General features: G+C 39.7%; 1 protein-coding gene and 1 long non-coding RNA gene across 2 annotated transcripts; one reads left to right on the top strand and one right to left on the bottom strand.

The window, feature by feature from the left end:
- The first annotated feature begins 1636 nt into the window (after window positions 1-1636).
- On the top strand, window positions 1637-5721 carry LOC307019632 (E3 SUMO-protein ligase ZBED1-like). The gene is made up of 4 exons (XM_079650628.1): window positions 1637-2746; window positions 2891-3398; window positions 3596-3782; window positions 3930-5721. Exons 1-4 carry the CDS (start codon window positions 2383-2385, stop codon window positions 4401-4403), a joined length of 1533 nt encoding a protein of 510 aa, XP_079506754.1. The 5' UTR covers window positions 1637-2382; the 3' UTR covers window positions 4404-5721.
- Window positions 5722-15763: 10042 nt separating this feature from the next.
- Window positions 15764-17728, bottom strand: LOC307019036. The gene is made up of 2 exons (XR_013802565.1): window positions 17386-17728; window positions 15764-16708 (listed from the first exon to the last, which is right to left on the bottom strand). It is a non-coding gene; the product is annotated as an uncharacterized lncRNA (long non-coding RNA).
- Window positions 17729-24354: the final 6626 nt, after the last annotated feature.

The following is a 24354-nucleotide window of genomic DNA, read 5'->3' as shown; positions in this document are numbered from 1 at the left end:
TAGGGTGCAGCTCAATGTTTATAGCATGAACATAAAAAAAGCTATAGTCTTAAAGTACAGTGTTGCACATGAAACACTTTAAGTACATCTGAGCACATATTTGGATAACAATGTGAAATCTGCTGAGTGATAATACCAAAAAACAACCCAATAACAGTATGTCAAGACATTTAATTCACTTGTTCATGTTTGGAACGCAGGATTGATTGACAAATGAAATAAAACGAATAGACGTGAGCAATGCAAGCAGCTCTTTGATGCATGTTGTACCTTTTTGCTTAAGGCAGATGCAATTTGCCTGAACATCACCCATCTGTCTGTCTAACAAGAGGGCTAAAAGGGATCAACACAGGAGAAAGAGATAACTCAGTGTGGAAAAGAACACGCAGATTATCTAATGTAAACGTTGCTTATTTTGAATATTTGGCAGCTCAGTCGAGGTCATCCTCCAGAGTCCAGAGCATGACTCAGCATGTGACAGAGCTCTTGCACAATAAGCAGCAAACTCAGGACTTCATTAACTCCAAGGGTCTGATCCTTTCTAAGGTTGTGGTGACTGATGTTGCGCTCTCTGTGGGTTTGCTTTTCAGATCTTTAACTTTGTGCACGCAACAGAGGTATTAAGAAAATGCTTCATCATTTTGTTACAGTTGCAGATTGATCTAAGTGTTTCTTATAAACTGTAGTGGCAGGGGAAAAGGTTAAGGCATGTGGTTTAGATTGAAAATGAAATGAAATCTATGCTACATGTGTATTATCCTCGCAACTACAGTTGTTAAATGTCCACTTTTATGTAAGGTTTGAGGGTGTGGTTCTGCAAGCCTCATTTACATATTCACCTGTCGCGGCGCGCCCAGAGGCTTTTTAGTGGGCGCATCACCGGGATGCCAGGTCGGTTAAATTAAATCCTTGCTTCCCTCACTTGCGTCGTTTCCCTGTGTTTAGTCCCTCCCTCCAGGGAAGCAGGGAGGGACGCAAGGAAACCATGAGAAGCAGGGAAATTAGTTTTAAGATTAATGGGACGTCCTTTCCTCCGGAGCGTCACGTGAAGCGACGTCCGTTTGTGATGACGCCGCACAGCTGTTCGTCTGACAGCAGCTCTGTCCCCGTTATTTTCACAAACACCCCTGCCACAGATTTACTGACACAAACATTTGTATAATCTGTTGTAGACCCCAATAAATAAAATCAAACAAGAACTCATTCTCAAAAAAGATAAGCGCCATTCTTAAAACGAACAATAGTTTGATTAATATTGATTAGAGTGCACAATATAAATAAAATAATTGAGAGAAGAAAAAGATATATATTATCTATCAAAACCCAGTTAGATTAACATTCATTGGATTGCACACTTTGTTTGTTTCTGTGGATATGTAGCACATTAACATTTTAATAGCACTTAATGACTGACTGAATGGAAATGACAGTAAATGAAAATATAAAACGAAAAAAGCGATCATGAAAATGTTTCCAATAAAGGAATAAAATGATTTGACCACTTTGTTGTTCAGATATATCACATATTTGTAACTAAATGATACATGAATTGAAACAAAACACAGTTTAAACTGAGGAGTGACTCTCGTGAGTTTCATTTTTTTTTTTTTTTTTTTTTATTCTTTATTTATTTGGGGTCACATTATAGTACAAGTACAGTTTTTCAAATCATATATTTTTAGAGACCCGAAAGTGACAAATGAAATAGCAAACAAAATTAATCAAAGTAAAATAAAACGAAAAAGTACACAGGGGTTGTTTGAAATAGCAAATGTCTACACATGTACATGCATACATATCAACATACATATATACATTCAATACACATACATGTGACCACACATACATATCTATACATATTAGTGGTGGGCCGTTATCGGCGTTAACGTGCTGCGTTAACGTGAGACTCTTGTCGGCGATAAAAAAAAATATCGCCGTTAATCTATTCTCAAAGTTGGGTTGGGAGCTGGGTCTATACTACGCAAGCTATGATGACTTTCACCTTGATAATTTAGCGCGGATGTATACCTAGCCGAATTGCACTGTAGGGGGCGAGATCGAGTTTTTGACCTGTGTTTCTTCTACTGTCTATGGATCTGACCCCGGTCAAATCAGCCACATTAAACGTGACATGCTAACATGGATACAGCAGGTATGAAGCCGCCGGGTTTCCTTCAGGGGAAATTTATTTTTAAGAAGCTTCCCGATGGAAACCTCGACAAAAATAAGGTTGTTTGCACCTTGTGCAATACGGAATTAGTTTACTGTAGGAGTTAATCCAGTCTCAAGTACCACCTAAACGCAAAGCATCCCTTAGCTAATGCGGAAGATGCCGGGCCAAGCACTGATGTAGCGCGGGGGAAGACTCGTCGTCAAACAACTATGTTTGAGTGCAACCGAGGCAAGCCCGTCAGCACAGCTCTATCAGCCAAGCTAACTAGTCTCCTCGGTCAGTGGATTGCCACCAGCTGCAGGCCCATTAGCGTGGTTGAAGATGACGGGCTCGAGCTTGTTCTCCAGGCGGCCACAGGTGACCCATCTTACAAACTACCTGCGAGGCGAACTATCATGAGGAGAATACATGACCAGCACGCAGAAGAGAAAGCTACGAAAGTTGAGAAGATGGTAGAGGCGAGGTTTGTAGCACTGACTGGGGACCATTGGACGTCCGTTAACAACGACAACTACCTCGGCGTTACAGTACACCTCATCGATGCTAGCTGGGAACTTCACTCCTTCGCTTTAGGTATGCTACGTTATGTCATTTTAAATTACATAATTTAATTTCGTAGCCTTTTAATTACCACCACGTTATGTTTGCTTCTTGATAATTGCTAGTTGTTTACTACTAGTAGTGAAATTATTCTAATTTACTTTGTCTGTCCGTTAGGTGTGATGAAAACAGAGGAGCGTCACTTTGCAGAAGCGTGTGCAAGGCAGTTCCTCGACGTCGCTAATCAGTGGGGGATAACTGACAAAATAAGCACTATTGGAACAGATAGCACTCCTAATATGGTGGCAGCAGGGAGGATACTTCCATTCGAGCACTTGCCCTGTGTTGCGCATGTTGTACAGAGAGCTATTGTAATGTCACTTCGGGAAGGTGGTTTTGATGGTGCACTGGCCAAGTGCCGTAAAGTGGTCGGACATTTCAAACACAGTCCGGCCAACTCAGACGAGCTAAATGTCCAACAATCCTCCCTTGGACAAGTTAAGGAGTCACTCGTGCAAGATGTTCCAACACGTTGGAATTCCACTCTTGAGATGATAAAGCGCGTGAGGCGCAACAGAGACGCACTGCACACAACGCTGTCGCTGCAGAAGCACAACCTGGCCCTCCCAACAAATGCGGATTATGAGAAGTTGGCAAAGCTAGAGAAACTGCTGGAGCCATGCAGGTATGGTCTACAAAGATAGTGTGTTCATGAATTGGCATACAAGTTTTTAAATGTCACTTTGTATGTAAGAAACACCTGCCCTTAAATGTGTAATCTGAGTTAAATTAATCTGTCACTAATAATTGTTGTCTGTCTGTCTGTCTGTCTGTCTCTGTCTGTCTGTCTGTCTGTCTGTCTGTCTGTCTGTCTGTCTGTAGGTACATCACTGAGCTCCTTGGTGGAGATAAGTATGTATCCTGTTCTGTGGTTCTACCTGCCCTGTGCCACCTCCAGCACGCGATGAACATCTCAGATGATGATCCTGCCTATATTGTGCGATTCAAGGCTGCCTTCATCAAGGACCTCAACCAGCGGAGGGAGAAAATAAACCTGGAATGGCTTAAGGTATGTCAGAGTGACCAGCAGATAACTACATTGTATGACCATAATAGACTGTAAAGCCAGATGAATAAGTCATGAAGAAATATGGAGGTTGGATTTGGAAAGTGACATTTTCATCAATCAATAATTATTATTTTTTATTCATCAAAGGTGGCGACTGCTCTAGATCCACGATTTAAGGACCTCAAGTGCTTGCCCAGAGCAGAGAGGGAGCCAGTGTGGGCAAAGCTAAGTGCGTTGATGAAGGGAGAAGAACCTGCTCTGCAGCCACTCAGGGAGGAGAACCCTGAGCCACCCAAGAAGAAAACAGCCCTGCTACTGATGGGATCCGACTCAGAATCAGATGAGGAGACACCAGAAGATAGTACAGTGGAGAGGTACAAGGTAGAGCCCAGTGCCAGTCTAGATCAGTGTCCACTGAAGTGGTGGTCGGAGCACACTGCTGTCTATGGTAAGATGGCCCAAATTGCCCGTAAATACTTGGGGACTCCTGCCACAACTGTCCCATGCGAGAGACTTTTTTCTTTAGCAGGCCATATTGTGCAGAAGAAGAGAGCTTGTTTGTCACCAGAAAATGTGAACAAACTGGTCTGCCTGAGTGACTGGTGGAAGAAGGAGAAATAGAGCTTTGACTGACACAAAGCTACTGACTGTAAACAGTTCATTACAACCTGTTATATAGGCCTACTGTTCAACTAAAAATAAACAGTTAATAAACAGTACATCTCATTGTCATTGATTTATTTTCATCACCAATTATCATAGAACCGCTTTCTCAAGCAGTTTGTGATGCATTTTGGAAACTGGAGATGAGCCCCTGGTCTAATGCACCACCTGGCTTGAGAAACCCGTTCTCAAAGACTTACTTTTAGTCATTATTTGGGTAGCACACATATTCTGAATGCCTTCGGCAGAATTCAAATGAGCCATCTTAATCTAGATTAATCTAGATTAATTCCAAGAATACAGTGAGATTAATCTAGATTAAAAAAATTCATCTATGCCCACCACTAATACATATACATTCAATCGGTGTATAGAAACAGTCAAACAAGGGATGGTCGTCTTTGGGATATGTAAATTCTCCACTTTTTCCATATTTCTTCAAATGTGTTTTCCTGAAGCCTCATTGAGAAGGTGATTCTTTCCATAACATAGATTTCATGGATTTTGTCGTACCAGTTGTCAAGAGAAGGGATATCCGCTTTGAGCCATTTTCTAGTTATTGCTTTTTTTGCTGCAACAGTAAGAATTCCAAATAATTGTTTTGTTTTGGAGTTTGTGGGGATTGAATGTACGAGCCCAAATAGAAATTCGTCCCAGTTTAAAGGGATTTTTTCCTGTAGTATTATTTCAATTTCTATATGAATCTTTTCCCAAAAAGTTACTATTAAAGGACAAGCCCAAAACAAATGGTAGTGATGTGCTAGCTGAGAACCACATTTCCTCCAGCAGCTGGGGGGCCCTAGATGATGTGATGACTGAGCAGGGCTGAAAAAGTACCTGCTCAGCATCTTCCAACTAAACATTCTGTAGGTGCCTGAGCTCGAGATCTTCCATTGAAAAGTACAGCAATTTGTCCAGACTTCGTCAGGGATTGTTTTTTTGGTTTCGTTTTCCCATTTGTGTTTTATATAGAAAATATTTTCCTTTTTAATATCTTGAAGAGCTTGGTAAAGTTTTGAGATTACTTTCATCCCTGTGTCTGATGTGTATGCACTGGTGAAAACTATTAATAAAGGGTTTTCAAGGGCCTTCTGGCTGTCTGGTAGGGAACTATTTAAGTAATGGCGTACCTGTAGAAATCTAAAAAATCACTGTTATTCAATCCATATCGTTTTTTTAGTGTTTGAAAATCAAACATGGTTCCTTTGCTGAAAAATGTGCAATATGAAGTAAGGCCATGTTTGGCCCAGTCTTTAAATGTTTTATCCAGCTTGCTCGGGGTGAAATCAAGATCATGTGAGCACCATCTTAATATCTTCATTTCCTCCAGCAAGTCAATCCTGGTAAGGACCCTTAACCATAATTTTAAAGAGAGGTTTATCCAGCGGTTATCTTTTTCCAGTAAGTTTTTAACATGTCTTTTATCCCCTAACCTTGCCTCGATGGGTACTCCTCCTGATACATTATTCTCAATTTCTTTCCATCTAGCTCTGTAGTCTGGCTTGCACCAGCAGAACAAGCTTCTTAATTGGGCTGATATATAGTAGTCCTTCAAGCAGGGGAGCGCTACTCCTCCCTTGTTTTTTGCTAGTTGAAGAGTACAGAATCTAATCCTTGGTTTCTTCCCTTGCCAAATGTACCTTGATATGGTTTTATCCCATTCGTTAAACTGCTTGTCTGTGATTTCAATTGGTAGATTCTGGAAAAGGTATAAGAGTCTAGGTAGGATGTTCATTTTCACTGACTCTATTCGAGATTCAAAGCTCAGCACTGGGATCAAGTTCCATCTATTTATGTCTTCTTTTATTTTCTGACTTAGAGGGTTGAAATTTAGTGTATACAATTCCTCTGAATCATTAGAGATGCTTACTCCCAGATATTTTAAGTGGTTCAGATCCCAATTAAGATCAATGAGTGAGTTTATATGTTGGCTTGGCTTGTAATTAAAGCTCAGTATTTGGGTTTTTGTTATATTGAGTTTGTACCCTGAGACAGAACTATAAGTATCCAAAAAAATCAGTAAACTCAAGAATGATTGATCTAGGTTTGACAGGTATATTAATATATCATCAGCAAATAATGATAATTTATGTTCCTGACCATATACTTCTACACCTGTAATATTGTTATTTTGAGTAACCCCCAAACTCAGAGCTTCGATATAAATTGTGAATAGCAGAGGGCTAATTGGACATCCCTGTCGTGTCCCTCTCTCAAGGTAGAAAGAATTTGATATGGCTCCGTTTATTTTTATTCTTGCATAAGGGTTGTCGTACAGTGCTTGAACCGTATTAATAAAGGTCTTGTGAAAGCCAAACTTTTCAAGGACTTGGTATAGGAATTTCCAATTAACTCGATCAAAGGCTTTTTTTGCATCGAGGCTCAAAAGTACTGCCTGGAGTTTGTTTTTGGATATATGTTCAATTATATGTAGAGTTCTGCGGATATTATCTTGAGTTTGCCGTTGTTTGATAAATCCTGTCTGATCCAGATTTATTATCTGAGGGAGGATTTCTTCGAGTCTTTTTGCCAAAATGTGGGTAAAGATCTTATAGTCCTGGTTTAGCACACTTATTGGACGATAGCTTCCACAGTCACATTTGTCTTTCCCTTCCTTCGGTATCAGGGAAATTACTGCTTCCCCCCATGAGGGGGGGGCTATGCCTGTCTGAAGCACGTGGTTAAAAGCATCCCTCATTGTTGGGATCAGTAGATCCTTAATTTCCCTGTACCATTCAGAAGGGAAACCATCTGGGCCTGCGGCTTTATTGGGTTTTAAGTCAGCGATTGCCTTTTCTACTTCTTTTCCCGTAATTTCTATAATTAATTTATAATTTTGCTCACCCCTCACTTTAGGAAAAGTTATCAAATCAAGGAAACTCCTGATGTTGGTTTTATCTATTTTAGGCTGTGAGTATAGGTTTTTATAGAAACAGACAAAAGTTTGATGTATGTCTTCTAAATTGCTATGTATAATACTTGTTTCAGGGTCTTTTATTTTATAAAAATAAACTGTTGTTTTTTTTGTTTATAAGCCAATAGTTTTGCTGATTTAACTCCTACCTCATAATAACTTTGTTTTAGAAAGATCTTTTTTTTTTTATGTTGTTTGAGAGGATTTCATGGAGTTCATTCTTTTTTTTATCTATTTCCATTTTAGTTTTTGTTTTTAAAGTTTTCTTATGTATATTTTCTAGATGTTTTAGATCTGTTTGAAGCTGATTTGTTTTCTCTTTTCTTTGCTTATTTATGTTTGAGGAATATCCAATTATTTTTCCTCTTAGGACAGCTTTGCATGCATCCCACAGGATTATTGGGGACACTTCTCCATTATCATTGTCGTTCAGATAATCTTTTATATCGGTCCTGATTTGAGGCCTAATTTGTTTAAGAATTCCTGTGTTCAGTCTCCAGGTTGTGCTTTTCCTTTCTAGTCCTAGATTTAATGCCATGGAGACCAGAGCATGGTCCGATAAGTCCATGGTCCCTATACTGCAATTTTGAACCCTATAAAAATCTTTCTGATACATAAACAGATAATCAAGCCTTGAATATACTGAGTGTGGGTGTGAGTAAAAGGTAAAATCTTTCGTAGACGGATTTAGGTCTCGCCATACATCCGAGAGTCCTAGGTCTCCCAAGATCAATTTAATGTTCATGCTGATTTTTTTTCCTCCTGAGGAAAGGGGTTTTGATGTATCTAAAGTTGGGTTAAGTCTAACATTGAAATCTCCCCCACAAATTAGAATTCCTTGGGCCTCCAATGTTATTATTTCAAAAATGATCCCGGGGGGGCATATACATTCAGGAGGGTAACTAAAGTACCCTCCAAATTTCCCCGAATAAGTACATATCTCCCATCTTGGTCCTTTTTTTCATATGTGCATTCGAAATTTAATTTACCGGAGATTAAGATTGTTACGCCCCTCCTGGATCCCTTTCTGTAAGAGGATGAATATGGACTGAAGTTCCACTTTTTAAGTTTTTGGTGTTCCTTTTCTGTTAGATGAGTCTCCTGCAGGAAGGCTATTTCTGCTCCAACTCTTTTTAATTTTGACATTACTTTATTCCTTTTAATTGGGTTTCCCAGACTGTTCACATTGTATGTAATTACTTTAATTGACCCTTTACTTTGCATGGTGATTATTTGCCTTTATTTTAAATCCATGAGTTCCTACATTTAAATCATTTCTCGCATCCCCTGTTGTATATATAACATTAATAAAATCCCAAACTATAACCAAAAAAAGTATAACAAAGTAATATCCACAAACATAAGTGACATTGACTTCCAGGTTTAAGGCCACATATTGGGCCTTGGAGTGTTGTAGTGTGGAGGGAAAGTCTCTTCCTCTTAGTGATGGAAGGGGGCCCTCTTCAGCCCTTAGGCTGATACTATGGTCCATAGAATACAGAGAGTAGCAATCCGACCCAAAATGTGGCTCACATGTGCCCGTGATATAAGCCTTCTATTCAATTTGATCTCAACCTTTGGGTACGGAGAAAAATAGTAGTAAAGGCAAGGAAAAAAGAGAACAAATAATAGTCTAATTTGCCTCAAAATAGCCGTATTGTTCTTGTTTCTTTTTAACCAAGATTTTCAGAAAGGAGTATCCATTAAAGAGGGCGTTTATGAAACATAGGCTACTTATCAGATATCCCGATGTCGAAGCTTCGGAGCCGTTCCTTGTAAAGTTGCTTGGAGCTCGGGTGCAGTTGACCTCCTCGCTTTCTGCTGGGTTCCCAGGTCAGACGGTTAATCTGGTCCAGTAGCGAGCTCAGATTTTTTAGGACAGTCACTGTTATCCCTTTCTTCACCATGTCTGCTGTTGCCTCCTCAGCCGAGTTGTAGACCACTGGATTATCATCATAAAATACTTTTAATCTGGCCGGGAATGGGCTCTGGAATCTTATGTTTCTTTCCTTAAGTGCCGCTTTGGCTTCCGCATAGGCTACTGCCTCCTCCTTCTCTGCAATTCAGGTGCGTAATCATGGTCCACGTTGACCTTTTTTTCTTTGAAATAAAAACTCTTTTTCTGCCAGGCTTTTTTGATTACGTCTTCTTTCATTTTAAAACTTGAACATTTCACCACCAGAGATCTCGGTGAGGCCTCGGCCGGAGGTTTGGGGCCGAGCGCACGGTGCGCCCTCTCATTCTGTAGCATAGAGGGGGTCAGTTCCAGGCCTTTTATTAGTAGCTCTTCCACAAATGCGATCACCGATGTCGACATGGCTTCTGCTCCTTCCTCTACTCCGTAAATCCTTACAGTCTCGCGGCGTGTTCGTCCCTCTAGGTCCGTCAGTTTAGCCTCTGTCTGTACCTGTAGCTTCACTAGGCCAGATACCACCTCTTCCCATGAATGGATCCTGGTCTCGGCTGCGTCAATTCGTTCCTCTGCTTCCTCCATTCTTTTGTTAATTTTATTGATGTCTTCCTTTATTCCGCTGAGTTGTTGGCAGGAGTCTTTTCTAAAGTCTCGCAACTCTTTTAGAATTAAACTCATATGAGCTTCCCCGCTGGGAACTGCGTCATCTGGCTGCGTGTCATCATCCATGCTGTTGCTGACTTGAGACAGCTGATCGATTTCTTCCTCGTCAAACTTTTTACTTTGTGTTGTATTTCTCTTTCCTTTTCTGGACATTTTTTGTTAGTCCGATATTTCCCCGTTGACTTCAATGCACTAAAAGAGTTGGATTGCATTGTTCGGACAGTGTTTTTAGATATTTTAGGTCGGGAGCGTGTTGCTCTAAGCTTCCATCTCTGTGCCGGACCGGAAGTCCAGTTTCATTTATTTTCTTCACTCCGCTGGGGCAGCGCCGTATAGACTGAGAGTTATGTCATCTACGTTCACTCCAATGGACCACTTTTTTACAGCAATGGCGGATTTTGGAGCTCTCAATCGTTCCCCGGAAGTTAGCGCCAAGGCTAGCAGCGCAGTAGAGTTGCAGCATAATAGACCGTTCGTGACGGACTTTTGAAAGGTAAGAAGAAGTTTAAAGATTTATATTGCGGATATTATCAGTACATCTGATTCAAATTAACATGTGTATTAAAGGATGTCAGTGGGTTATCCCTAAATTAGTAGATTTAGGGAACGTTTACAGATAACAGATAAAGCTACCGGATCAAGTTAGCAGCACACGTTGAACAGCCTTTTAATTGTAAATTCCGTTCTCTTAATGTCATTTCGTCCAACATTGTTGAATTAGAGAAGAGGGGCTTATAAACGGGATTGTATGCGGGGGTGGAGGGAGTTAAATATTAGATAAATATAAAGTTTGGTGCGTGTAAGAGTGAGAGTTTTTAGCAGAGCCATATTGTGTCCTTGTGATTATGTTGATTATTACCTGTCTGTATTATGTTGCAGCTCAGCTGATTTTGGATTGATGTCAAAGGGAGAGGGACTTAAGTGAGAATGAAAACACAAGGTAAGTTTAATACTACTGTTTTATATAAGTAAGCATACTAAACATGTATTCTATCACTGTATTATATAAGTAATCTTGTTAGTAACCTACTGTATGGCAGGTGGAGGGGCAGTGATGTTACAGGTGGAGGAGCAAGACTGCAAACTCACAAGACAGAGAAATCAAAGTTTGTTCTCCAGAGAAGAGGTTGATTTCACTTCAATTTTTTATTTCATATTTTCTAAAGATGTATGATGCCATTTGTCATACTTTGTTAAACTCACAAATAATAAAGTTCCATAACTTCAGTTGGGAAAAAAGACCACACCTTATCTCCCCAAGGCAATTTCCCATCCAATAGGTGTGCTATATGGGTGTGTATAACCCTTTCTCCTGTCTGTTACTCCCTCTTTCAGCACAAGAACCAGAGGGGGATTCAATGGAGCCTGAATACCTGCACTGAGACCCTCACCCTGCACCCTGAGTCTCAACTCTGTGTTTTTCAAGCCTTTCCCTGTTTTTTTATATTAAACAAAACATTAAGTTTTCCAAATGGTGTGGTTTTCGTTTTGTAAAAAAGTGCAAATGCAGTGTTTGTATATAATTACCTCACATATTTTTTTGCTGTTGGTCGTGAAATTGCTCCTGCTGACTTGAGTCAGCCATTTTTTCCTCCGCTCTGTGTCAGTGGGGAAGCCGTACATTCGTACTCCTTTCTCGGAGCGATTTGAGCATCCCCAGGCAGCACAGCAAACAATGTTGGCGACTAGGAGGCAGCACAGCAAACCAGGAAAACACGGAGGAAAAGGCACAGACAAACTGCATGATATGCTATTCAATTTTTATTGAATTCCATGTATTTGCAATGGATGTTCCTAAAACAACACATTTATCATCATCATGCTGCTGCTGCTGCTGCTGCTGCTGCTGCTGCTAGTCCTTTGATAGTCACCTGTCGGTCTCCTGTCCTTTCTGAAAGCCATAAAGATGACATTAGTCATTTCGATAACTTGTGTCCTCAATTACAATGGGTTTACTGAAACTACCATGAATTTAAGAAAATGGTAGAAATTAATCTAATCTGAATGTTGAAGCATTCCTTTAGATACCCTCCCTCTAAATATATCAATAAACATTAGAAAGTGATGCTCCTGACTACTATACAAGTTTAAGAAGATAATATTGGTTTGAAAGAATTCAAAGCTATAAATAAACAGCAACAGGCTCTTTAACCAAGGCACTGTTAGCCTAACATGTAAACTAGTTGTTCACACTAATCCTAATATTATCACTTAATATTAGCAAATTCTATTTTATTTTTTAAAACATATTGATGTAAATACATACACATATCGATTTGTTGTATAAATATTGCAAATCAAAACCTTTATTCACTAATAATTACCAAAAGTCGAAGTTCTATCTCCTGTTATCAATGCATTCACATTGCCCGCCATGAACTTCCGGGGAACGATTCTCGTCTGCATGAACCACGTGACGATAACCGTTTTTGGACTTCCGCTGTCGTAACTCTTCTATCTATACGGCGCTGCGCTGGGGTACTGCTCTCCTGTCAAGAACAAGAAGCATGAGATCAGTGCATGCACTGCATCGTCCAATCAGTGAGCGATACACAGTAAGGGGGCGGGGCGAGTATCTGAGGATTTCATCGGAGGATGGACTGGTGGTTCCTCTATTATCGCTCCTCCATTATCGCTCCTCAATTCTCGGTCCTCCGGCAGAAATAAGAGCCATGGGACGGTTCTCAAGATGGCGCAGACTAATCAACTTCCGGTGAGACCGAGGACCGAGGAGCGAGGAAATTAAAATAGTCGACCTGAGACAGGGCCCAGGGGTTGGTTCTCATGGGAGAAGAAAGTGTGTCTGGCGAATGCTGGTATTCAGCGGGATATTGTAATTTCCTCAACATGTAAATATATGGTTAAATGAAACGGGGATGTTAATGAAAAACCGAATTTGTGGATATTGCATCGACCGACCAAGAAGCACGTCTGCATGGAGAGGACGCGCTCAAAGAGAGATATTCTCTACAACCCCGGGTGAGATCGCTCCTCTGGGACAAGCCGGTCCTCGTGTTTCCTTTTTTTGTGGATTATAGCCTGAAAAGGCCTACAAAATCTTTGTTTTTGCCGCCGACGGGCGCAGGAGCAACAGCCTTTTTTTTCAATGAACTATGGCCTGAATTAGGCAGTAAAGACATTTCGGTGTATCGCCGAGCAGACTTTTTGTGGGGGTTTTGTTTGTTTTGTTTGGCTCGAAAACTGTGAATACACTGGAATAACGTATAAAACCTGTCTTTGTTTACTTTGTGAAAGATTGTCCGTTTATCAGTTCTGTTTACCTTTATAATATTATTTCATTCAAGAGCCCCTTGTGCGTTTAATTAACACAACTATTTTAGATAGTTGATCATTACACTTGAAGGTTACCTATTATGCAAAATTTACTTTTTTTTATATTTTCTACATCTACATGTGTCCCCTCTGTGTAAAGAGACTCTGAACGTTTCAGGAACAAAGATTCTCTCTCTTTTTGTCCTGATCCATTTATATAAAAACCTGTCTTAAAATGAGCTGATCAGATTTTGGCCACTTTATGATGTCATAACAATGTTTTGGCTTGTGTAACCATTAGCCAATCAGCAACCAAAGTAACCTTGATTATTACCACATCTGTCTAATATTGAATCATGATAATGGTTTAAAAAAGGAAAACTTACCAAAACAAGATTTAAAATAAAGATAACTTTTCTGAATCAATTAAATCTATTAAGTCAGTACTGTCACAAGCTGTCAACCCTGTCACGACAGGGTCAGTCCTGTCACACAGGAAATCATAATACAGAAATGTTATTTTCTTTTAAATTTTAAGTGCAATAACTTCTGCAATTGTGAGCATGGAGGTGGGGGGTCATATCCACATTAGCTGTTTTTAAAAATAATTGGTGCAAAAGTATTTGTTTTACAACAATATGACTTTCCTTACTGTCTACTACAGTTAACTGATAGGTTGCTAAAAATTCTTAAAATAATTAAATCAGGAGATACAATCAGGGACATGTGATCAATGGGAAAATGCTATTTGTATTTAAAAAATATATTAGGAAACCATTCTACCGTACTCACATTTGTCTGTGACAGGGCCTGACATCTTAAGGGTGACACTCATTTAAAAATGGATTTTATTCAATAATAAAAACATGCTGGGATGGGACAATATGTGTTCCTAACAGTTTAACATGTTCTTCATATGACCTGTTTTTGAAATTGAAAGAAATAAATCATTTTTCTTCAGTATATTTAGATGTGGAATTATAGATTTCTGGTAGAATGACTCTTAATCTCGATGTAGTGCTAAGTGCTCACACTGTCTGCACAGACCAGCCTGTCCTCCTACAAAAAACGACCATATAGGTCGATTGTTCAGCAGCTTAATACGACTCAGAGTCACGTTTTAAAGTGTAGCACCTCTAGCGGTCGTGTACGAAACAACATGCTCCCGTTGATTGCAAACGCTTCGGAGGGTCGTCTATTCAGAAATAACCCTCTCTTGAAAATCCTAAATTGTAAATAGTTTGGCAATTAAAATGCATTTTTATTAGATTTCTAGCGAGAAGTATATATTGTACTTTTATAATCTACGTCCAGTGGATGTAGTGGATGTTTGATAGATATTACGAAGATGATTTGAGGTCTCGCCAGGAGAACGTGTATATGTGGCAGCTTCTATGTAAAGTTAGCGTCAGCTCTTTCGTTTTCATAATAGAACCGGAAGTATTCCCCTCACTGTCAAATGATTACACAGTGATATCTGCTTACTTATCCACTAAAAAACATCAGTTTCTCCTTGTTAATTACACAATATTGATTGGTTTAATAAATTGTGTACAATGCTTTTGTGAAAACAAATATTTTTTTCGGAATTTAGACAAGACAGAGTTTCCGAAGACACTACACTACCCACAATCCCCAGCTATCGTTTGAGACTACAACATCCGCCTTGCTTTAAAAACCCTGTGATTAATCCTCAAGCTCTGTGATTGGATGTTGGAGTGGCAGTGCGACAAGGTTACGCCAAGTGTCAAACAGCTCTTTGAAATGGAATGGATCCACGACAGACAGTCCAAAATTGGACTTGGAAATATGGAGTTAGTCATCGATCATTTTAAGATAAGATATACTTTATTGATCCCAAGTTGGAAAATGTTTTTGTTACAGCAGCATGTACTACTTCCTTCTACTCCATTAGGTTAACCTGGTATTTTTACTCCACTAAATTTATTTGTGTTACTTTGCAGATTCTGAAATATAAACAACCCATAAATCAGACTTTAGTTACACCTGAGTAAAATTCAGGGAAGGTGATAGTCAAGTGCCAAAATAAACTATGCAATATATTAGACGTTAAGTACTTTGTCAGACTTAATATTTATCTATTGATACCCCCCAACGTTTTTTTCTTATTCAAAAGAAGACCTTAACTCTAAGTATTCGTTAATGTTTACATAAAACCTTATTAGTTTGTCTGTTTTGCACATCCTCCTGTTAATATCTTTGGACGTCCTGCACTAAACTATTTTATTGTAGAGATCACTACAGTATCTTCTTGATATTTTCTATTCTATATTTCTATCATTGACCTTCTACTTTCCCCCAATTTTGTATGTAGGCTACTCTTAATATTTAAATTTTTTCATCAAATATAACTTATTCAACAACTAAATTCAATAACCTGCTTTAACCACTAGGCCAGTGGTTCTCAAATCGGGGTATGCGGACCCCTAGGGGTACGTTGGAGTACTGCAGGGCCAGGGGGTAGGCCTACGTGAGATTTATTTATGTTAATGACAAAAAACAACATAAGTAATGCATTCAAACAAACTACTAATAGTAGATGAACTACTTTATTCAAAGGTTTACAGTAATTCTGGATAATAAAAGGGGAAAAATACACGGGGTGCTCTCTTTTCCTCTCCATCTCCTGACAGCCCGTCAGTCTTGTGCAGCTCGCTGAACCTGTAATAAGTGATCCGACAGCAAAGTATTATCTTTTCAATTTACACACGGCATCTATTGCACGTCTGTCCGTCCTGGGAGAGGGATCCCTCCTCTGTTGCTCTCCCTGAGGTTTCTCCCATTTTTCCCTTTAAACTGGGTTTTCTCTGGAAGTTTTTCCTTGTACGATGTGAGGGTCTAAGGACAGAGGGTGTCGTATTGTCATACTGATATTCTGTACAAACTGTGAAGTCCACTGAGACAAATGTAACATTTGTGATATTGGGCTATATAAATAAACATTGATTGATTGATTGATTGATAAAGAATAAATATATTTATAACTAGTTTACAGTGGCGGCTGGTGAAAAATATTTTTGGTGGGGCTATGGAAATGGTGACAAAACCATACTAGGGGATTTAAAATCAGGAGACTAAATACGAACATTGTGTGTGTGTGTGTGTGTGTGTGTGTGTGTGTGTGTGTCATACTTGCCAACCCTCCCGATTTTCGCGGGAGACTCCCGCATTTCTCCCGATTTCTGACAAAATCAGATTTACTCACGACTGTTTCCACTCGGACTTTAATATAGGTACACCATTGTTTGGTTTCCATGGTAGCGCGTCTCTTTAGCAGCGCGCGCAACTCAAAGTCTGAGAGGGTGAGGAAGATGAAAACTGAACAAGAATCGACAACTCGACCCTCTGATCACTCCTTTCCTGTAAAATACAGGTCCAGCCCACACATATGCTCCATGGTGCCACAGGCATTGCCCTTACAGCTACAATAAGCATGTGTAACAGGCCCCGCTAAGCAGGGCGCGATGACAGATAGTATTCCTGCAAAACAGGAGAAATTATGAACAACAAAATCCTTAGCTGCTCGTTTGGCGGGTCTTGCCAGAATTTATTATTCATTTGGCACAAACACAATTGTTAATGTCCATAACCATTTGACACAACACACACACAATTGTTAATGCCCTTTTCTGTCTTCAATATAAACACTTGTCCATATATATATATATTCATGTCTTCAATATATTTGAAATAAACACCATGACTTAAAATAAGAATTTCTCTCTTCAGATATTGATGTTGTAATCAAACCCTTTTAAATACCTTCCCAGGTAAAGCATCAGAATCTAATCTGTGCTAGCATTAACATCCCACAAGCATTTATGTATTAACTCTGACCATAGAACACATACAGATAATACAAAACACACACACAAAATACTTAGGATATTAACCCAGAAAATATGTAAGTACAAAATGTACAGGAGCTGTAAACAATTACATGTACTTGCATTCACTTTGATCAAAGAGCTTATGCTACATTAAAATAGCGACCGCCATTACACACACACGCGCACACAGCAACCACGAGACAGTCTCCTACGCAGATTTGAAGACTATAAACAACGTCCAAACACCACTTCAAAAACTAGGACATCGTGACACAACACTACCGTGGATATTTATAACACTTGTGACAATATGTATACAAAACTGACCTGCAAAACAGGAGAAATGATTAACAACAAAATCCTTAGCTGCTCGTTTGGAGGGTCTTGCCAGAATGGCAAGCCAACGGCAGCACCGTCTCCACATCAGTCCGTTTACGGCAGGCGCAAATCACAGCAGTGTTACCCTGCCATCTACTGCCCCCTGCTGTCCATTGTTAAACAGGTTTCTAAAAGGATATTAAATATAAACATAACATTGTGATCACACACTTTGTATGGGTCACACATGCAAATGTTAATCTACAGCTCCGGCGATCCACCAGCACCGGAGTCTACACCTGCAGACGCTACATCCCCTACTGTAGCGTCACCTTGGATACGAGTCTAAACAGACACAGGCCAGGGCGCTGAAAGGGCGCCCTTTGAGCATCAGATCCGACGACGCTGATTGGCTGAAATTATGTTTCGGCGGCATAGTTTACAGATAGCAAAAGTCAGCTTGTTGGTTGCAGCTGCTCTGGCTGAGGGCTCTTTTCTACCGCCCGGGCGAATGATACACGCTGCGGCCAGGCAGGAAACTTTGTGACTTATCAGTAACTTTAGACATCGTAAAACAATTTTAAACGAGATTTTATTGTAGATTATACATTTTACTGATACCAACTATATAATATTTACCTTGTTCTTTAAAAATAAAAATAAAAAATAAATATTTTTGGGAAATATATTTTTTTATTAATTTTTAATGACAATCAAACATGTGGGAAGAGGGGGGGCGGTGCCCCTAGCGCCCCTATTGGCCGGCCGCCACTGCTAGTTTAGCTAGTTCCAGAGTAGATAAACTAGCTAAGTGTGTTAGGTCTAACTCTTAGTGTATTTTGCTCCACTCAACGGTCCGTCACAGCTGTGATCATGCAGAGCTGCGTGTTCTCCGTCAGCAGCAGCTGATCTGATCTCTGATCTCTCTCGCGTCCGGTTATACTTCACTCGCGTTTATATCCAAATCTATCAGATCTAGCTAGCTCTAGTTAATTATATGACTGCCTGCTTATCAAAGCACACCTAAACAATAAGCGTTGCTTGTCAACGGCGCATGGCCGCAAAGTACAGAGAACTGCAGTGACGAGTCCTGTTGGAGATTTGGAGGATGTTGAAAACCAACCTCGTCTCCGCGTGTCGTTTGATAAACTGGGTGAATTCGGGAAAAGGAAGGGATTAAGAAACACCAGAATACAAGTTAAACAATAATCTTGCTTTAATGATATACAGTAACAACCCAAAATACACATACAAATACAAATACAAACACAAAGGAAGTACTTCCTGCTCTTCCTCCAATCTCACGGATCTGGTCAGTTTGAAGAAAAGAAGAGGCTGGTCTAAAGAAAACATCGGCTTATATCCAAAACCCCAGGAGGAGCTATGCGGCTGCCCCCCCCCCCCCCCCCCCCCCCGAGGGGTCCTCCACTTAGAAAAGACAGCCAATCAGCGCGAGCCAGAGGCGACCCTTACATTCGAGATAACAAACCCCTCCTTGCAAGTTTCACATACTTTTGGCATTTTATAAAGATAGGTTTAAGATATAGTTTTTTATAGTTGGATTATACAAATAACACATGTGAGTTACCTTAACCTCAAACAATAATAACAAGAGGAAAACATCAGCTCTGATCTCAAGCAGTAAAAAGTACCGCACACTCATTTAGCCTGCAGCTCTTCCAGACACTTGAGCTATTGTTCTTTAAGAATATTCCCTGCAGAATCTTTATTTCAAATAAAAGGTTTCACATTGCATATTTCCAGCTTCCTTTACACATACTGCTATTATTAATACAAAGTAATCAACCACACACATATATTTAAAACAAGTAGATTTCCCTGATCATTTGACATGCTGCTTCCATTTCCCACAGAGTAATAAAACATGTTTAAGCTAATTTCTCCACACTGTTTGTAGCCCTCCAGTACCCACATATGAAAGAATAAAAGCAGAGGAATCAAATAAAACACCAATACAGGAATAGTTGATAAATGATTATACAGGACATCTGATCACAGTAAGAAATACACACACATATTCTCTATGAAGTGACCCTTGTTATAGGTCCGAATGTCCTGTCCCCTGAAAGTCATGAGTTTTGGTTGATTAACAGAAGTTTAATTGTTCTTGTGGCTTAATGGCTTCCCTGAACTTCCCTTCACCCCAAAGTCAGCTTGCTAGGAATGAATACATTTTATTGATAAGCTCAAAAGGACGTTTATCTTGGTTACTGCTGGGTGACCCAAGTCTCCAGGCCTGCAGGATGTGTAGGAGATAAACGTTAATTCTACAAGACTTTAACTACATTATCTGAAAATGTATCTGGGACTTCCCCTGTTAATTGCAAGCACTATTGATAATTAACAGAGAGACCCTAGGGGCCTCTTCTTGGTATCTGCTAGGCAGAAGTCACTCAATGCAGAAATCACAAGTTTAACACATATTCTATATAAGGTGACATTAAAATGAATATACCAGATTGAACTTTCCTGCCATAACACGTTACTTTAATACTTCAAATAACTCAAATAATACTTCAATTCCCCCTTTTGGTCTCCCTTCACGAGACCAACACACATAAGACATTTGAAACACAACTACTGTCCTTCCTTGCCACTGTGTCTGCTCCCCAACAGTATACCTTTGTGAACAGAACACAACTTTCAATGTCAGTGAAGGAACTATCAGAGTGCGAACCTGAGTGCCAGAAAGCAGCATCCTTGCGTGTTGTTGAATCCTCAGGGCCCCCCCCCCCCCTCAGCGGAAAACGCCAACAAGGGCAGCTGATAGGGAGGGGGAGATGCGGCCTTTCCATCAAAGGTTGAACTGATGAATCTGATCAGAGAGAAGTAGACTCCTCTGCTGCCTCGAGAAGTCCCCCAGCCCGCTGACGCCAGCTTCCGAGTCGTCTGCTGTCGGGATGTCCGCGAGGTCCTTCTCCTCCAGTCCGCCGATGACAGCTTCCAAGTCGTCTGCTGTAAGGATGTCCGCGAGGTCCTTCTCCTCCAGTCCGCTGATGGAAGCTTCCAAGTCGTCTGCTGTAGTGATGTCCTCGTTGACGATAGCCAGGTCCGTCCTGATGTCCTCCATGGTCCTAGCCGGTGATTTCCTCGCCGCACACTGGCTCCAGTAGTACCAGATGTCCCCCTTTGCTCCTCGGCGGACTGCATGAGATGTCCTCTGGGTCACTCTGTAGAGGCCGGAGAACCTGGAGTTGAGCCACGTAGGCCTCTTGACCTTCAGCCAGACGAACTCCGCTGTGTCGGCCTCCTGCTCCTCGGGTCCCCCTTTTGGCGTCAGCAACCTGTGTGGAGAAATCTGATACCCACCCCTCAAGTCTACGCTCAGGGCTTCTGGGCCCTCAGGGGTTTGACCCACCACTGGTAGGCCGCTTCAGAATTCTAATACTTGGCCTGTGTCAACAAAATAAACCCCAACATCTTCAGTTGAACTAAATAACATATCTCAATAGCTCTGAATTTCTGACAAGCATCTGTGTTATTTTAAATGAAATCCTTGAGATCCTATTTAAAATCTAAATATAATATTAACTGCTAATGTCTCTGGTAATGGAACAAACTAATGTTATGGATTAAAAACAACTAAAATCATGATACTGACAAAGTGAATAATTTCCAGGCGAGACTGCTTCTACCTGTCCCTGCTTGGATATTATCAAGCTGAAAAATGAATACAGAAATCCAACATACTGTCATCAACTGTCTTTCCATTATGAATTTAAATTAAATGTACATCCCAATAATGATCTAAACCAAAAAGTCTATGGCTTTTACTTCTTTACCAGGCTAGTTACAAGATGTTGTCTAAATTAAATTCTATCTCATTACATTACTATGTTTTAACTTAGCTGTAATATGTTCTTTCTACATTTCAAACCTCAGTTACTTTAATACCTGTTGAAATATTACAAAATTGTTTTCATTATCACCGTTCACCTTCTCATTCTCATTCTGGAATTACCTCTCTCAGTAGCCCCTTGGCCACTGATTCTGCATCTGTGTTACCTGTTATAACTCAATCAATATTAGAAACATGTCAACATTAATCAAACATTATCTTATCCCCAGATATGGAGCAGGTTAAATCTAAAACTGTCAATCAATGGTCAGATTGAACATCTGAGTTGGGGCGGCAGGTTTCTTCCAGTCCCTAAATGAAAAAATCCCACACTCCCCCTTTTTACCCATGTACACATGTGTAACAAACTGCTGTATGGGAAGAAAACCTTCAGGTAACCAGTGGTTATAAGAAAATACCAAACATCATTCACAAAAGTACATCCATCATTTTTCACAGTAAACACTCCAGGGAAAATAAGTGTTCATTTCCAGCTGGCAGTCCTAAAAGAAACAGAATCTTTAGATTTTAGTTTGAGTTTTACATTTGCAAACCGCCAACTCCTGTGGGAATTAGAAACGGGTCACATGTGGTTTCCCCCTTTTGCAGAATTTTTAGGAAACCTGTGTTTCCCTTGGAGCTCCAAAATAATATGTTAGTCCAAAGACATGCTCGGTTAGTTATTGTTTTAGAATCAAGCAGTTGCACTGATCACATGCAGAAATACATTCACACTCACTCTGTCAGGTTGTAAAGTCAAGTTCGGTCAGCCCCAGAGTCTGTCATTGATAGTGCTTTTCTCAAGTCACACTGTCAGTCAGGGTCAAAGGTCATTTGGTCTCAGTTTCATTGGCCATGTGTCGTGCTCTGCAGAGACTTTAATATTCTACTAGCTGGAGTTGTACTAGTGACATCATTGTGTTGATGTCAACCAATGCAACAAAGTTTTTCTCGTGTTCGCAGCACCATTTTCTTCAGATGTTTAACAAACAAATGATCAATACACTTTATTAATATACCGCCCCTAGGAAACACAATACCTGACAAATGTTCATGCAAGGCATTCTTAAGTGAACCTGCAGAAAACGGCCTTTCGAATTAATATTCCAAATTAATCAATAATAATAATAATCCATTTTATCAATTTGTTTACCCTTAGAAGTGAACATACCTCATAATGTTACATCAGGATGTTAAACTAAGCTTTGGCCAAATCAATCATTATTACTGTTTCAGATCTAACTGGAGGTTGAACACACAAAACCTTTTTTTTTGTTTACATCATGCAAACCACTAACATATTTTCCAATTTCAGCATCAGCCTTGTTACTCTCAAATTACATCCTAAATAGGAATATTAGGAATGAAAAAAATATTTAATCTTCAGAAATGTTCTTAACAAATAGAGAGTAATGCCATCTTTCTATCTAGTGAATAGCCAACATATTTAAAAAATGTCAGATATACAAAAATAAGCCTAAATACTCTTTTACTATCAAAGTCTAAAGCTAGACCTAAGCTGAACAGTTTTGGTAATGGAAAATTTAATCTAGAAACAAAACAAAACTGGACCTGTGTTCTTGTGTGTTCTTCAAAATACATTAGTAAATACCTTGTGAAGTATTCACAATATAACTAATCCTCTCTAGGATATGAAATCCATTCATCTTTAACCAGATACTATTTCCCTATTTATTTTTAGTTCATGATAATAATGGTATAACGTCCACACGTTTACCCATAGCTAGTCACTATGTCAAGATTATCATGTGTGACATAATAATCAGATGTCTTGTTTGCCAAACAAGGATATTAAACCTTAACCCTTTCAGCATTCCAGACCATCATTAAACAATCAGCCTCCCTTCCTAAACACTAAGCATATCGTTCTACACCACCTTCTGATAAACTCTTGCACAGTTATGCTGTAAAATCATTGCATGATTTCTTCAGAGTCTGAACAGACTGAGACCAGCCTGTCTCTTGATCTTGTCATATTGAGAACAGTCAATGATTCATTGTCCTCTTCAGCTGTAGTCAGTGGCAGGGCCCCCAAAAAGCTAGAACCGGCCCTGGTCAGTGGGCTCCAAGGAAACTCTCTCTGGCATTGGGATGTCCTGAGGGGGAAGGGACCTCTGGATCAATGTGATACAATCAGCAGACACACGTTGTCCTCTGTGCCGCAGAAATCCCCCAAAACTGCAGTACCTCTTCACACCACTGTTGCCTTGACAACGAGGCACAAGCAAACTGTGAAGCCCTCCTCTGAGATGTGTTCTTTGCACAGTTCTTCTGTTTGCAATGAGCAACTTTTCACCAACACCCTGATTCAGAGTACAACCCAAAGGTGGCGCACAACTATCCAATGCTGCTGTAATCACAGCAAATCAGCTACTGAGAAAAACTCAATGTAAATCTCTCCCCCAGCGGGTGACAAAATAAAACAGCTGAGTGTCTATATGGTCAGGAATGCTGAAACATGTGAATGTTAAACCCATTAATGGTAACAGTCTTCCTATTCTTCATTACTTCAGTTCTCAGTTAATAGGCAAAACAAAAACTTTTCTTAACCACTATAGATTAATCTTTAATCTTCTTGCTTATTCTATTCTTTTCAAATTGTTTATCTAAGTTGTGTGTTACAAGCATGGTTAGATTTGTAACAGAATACAAAACTAACTGTATCCAGCGCTATATATTTAAAACAAGTAATCTGACTACAGTTAATGAATATATTTTGGAACACTTAAAGGAATTATTACAAAATGTAATCTTCATTATTACTAAAGCTGAAACCTAAATAAATCATCACGGAACATTTTTCTGTCCTTATTACTTAATTGTTTCAATAAAAACTAAAAGCATTGTGAAAACTCCCATTTTTGAGAACATCTCTCAACACTTTTATTCCATCTAAGCACGAATGTTTATGACAAACTCGTCCTATTAATCCCAAACGGTATTTAATGGTATCAATTGTGAACATTTCTTAATATTAATTGTAAATGCAACGTACGTTCTCTTTAGAACAAAGATAGGATAGTTGCAGCTGAAACTGGTTAATAGCAATGTTCTGTTAACCTAGATAAGCCTGTTGTTCTTATATCTAGTAAATATAT

Source organism: Notothenia rossii (genome assembly GCF_949606895.1).
Source record: "Notothenia rossii genome assembly, chromosome: 9".
Classification (NCBI taxonomy): Eukaryota; Metazoa; Chordata; class Actinopteri; order Perciformes; family Nototheniidae; genus Notothenia; species Notothenia rossii.
This window is presented reverse-complemented; position numbering and strand designations above follow the sequence as displayed.

Coding starts and splice junctions, on each gene's coding strand:
- LOC307019632 (XM_079650628.1), top strand. CDS start 2,383: ATGTTTGAGTGCAACCGAGGCAAGCCCGTCAGCACAGCTCTATCAGCC. Junction 2,747..2,890: donor ACTTCACTCCTTCGCTTTAG/GTATGCTACGTT, acceptor TCTGTCCGTTAG/GTGTGATGAAAACAGAGGAG. Junction 3,399..3,595: donor AAACTGCTGGAGCCATGCAG/GTATGGTCTACA, acceptor GTCTGTCTGTAG/GTACATCACTGAGCTCCTTG.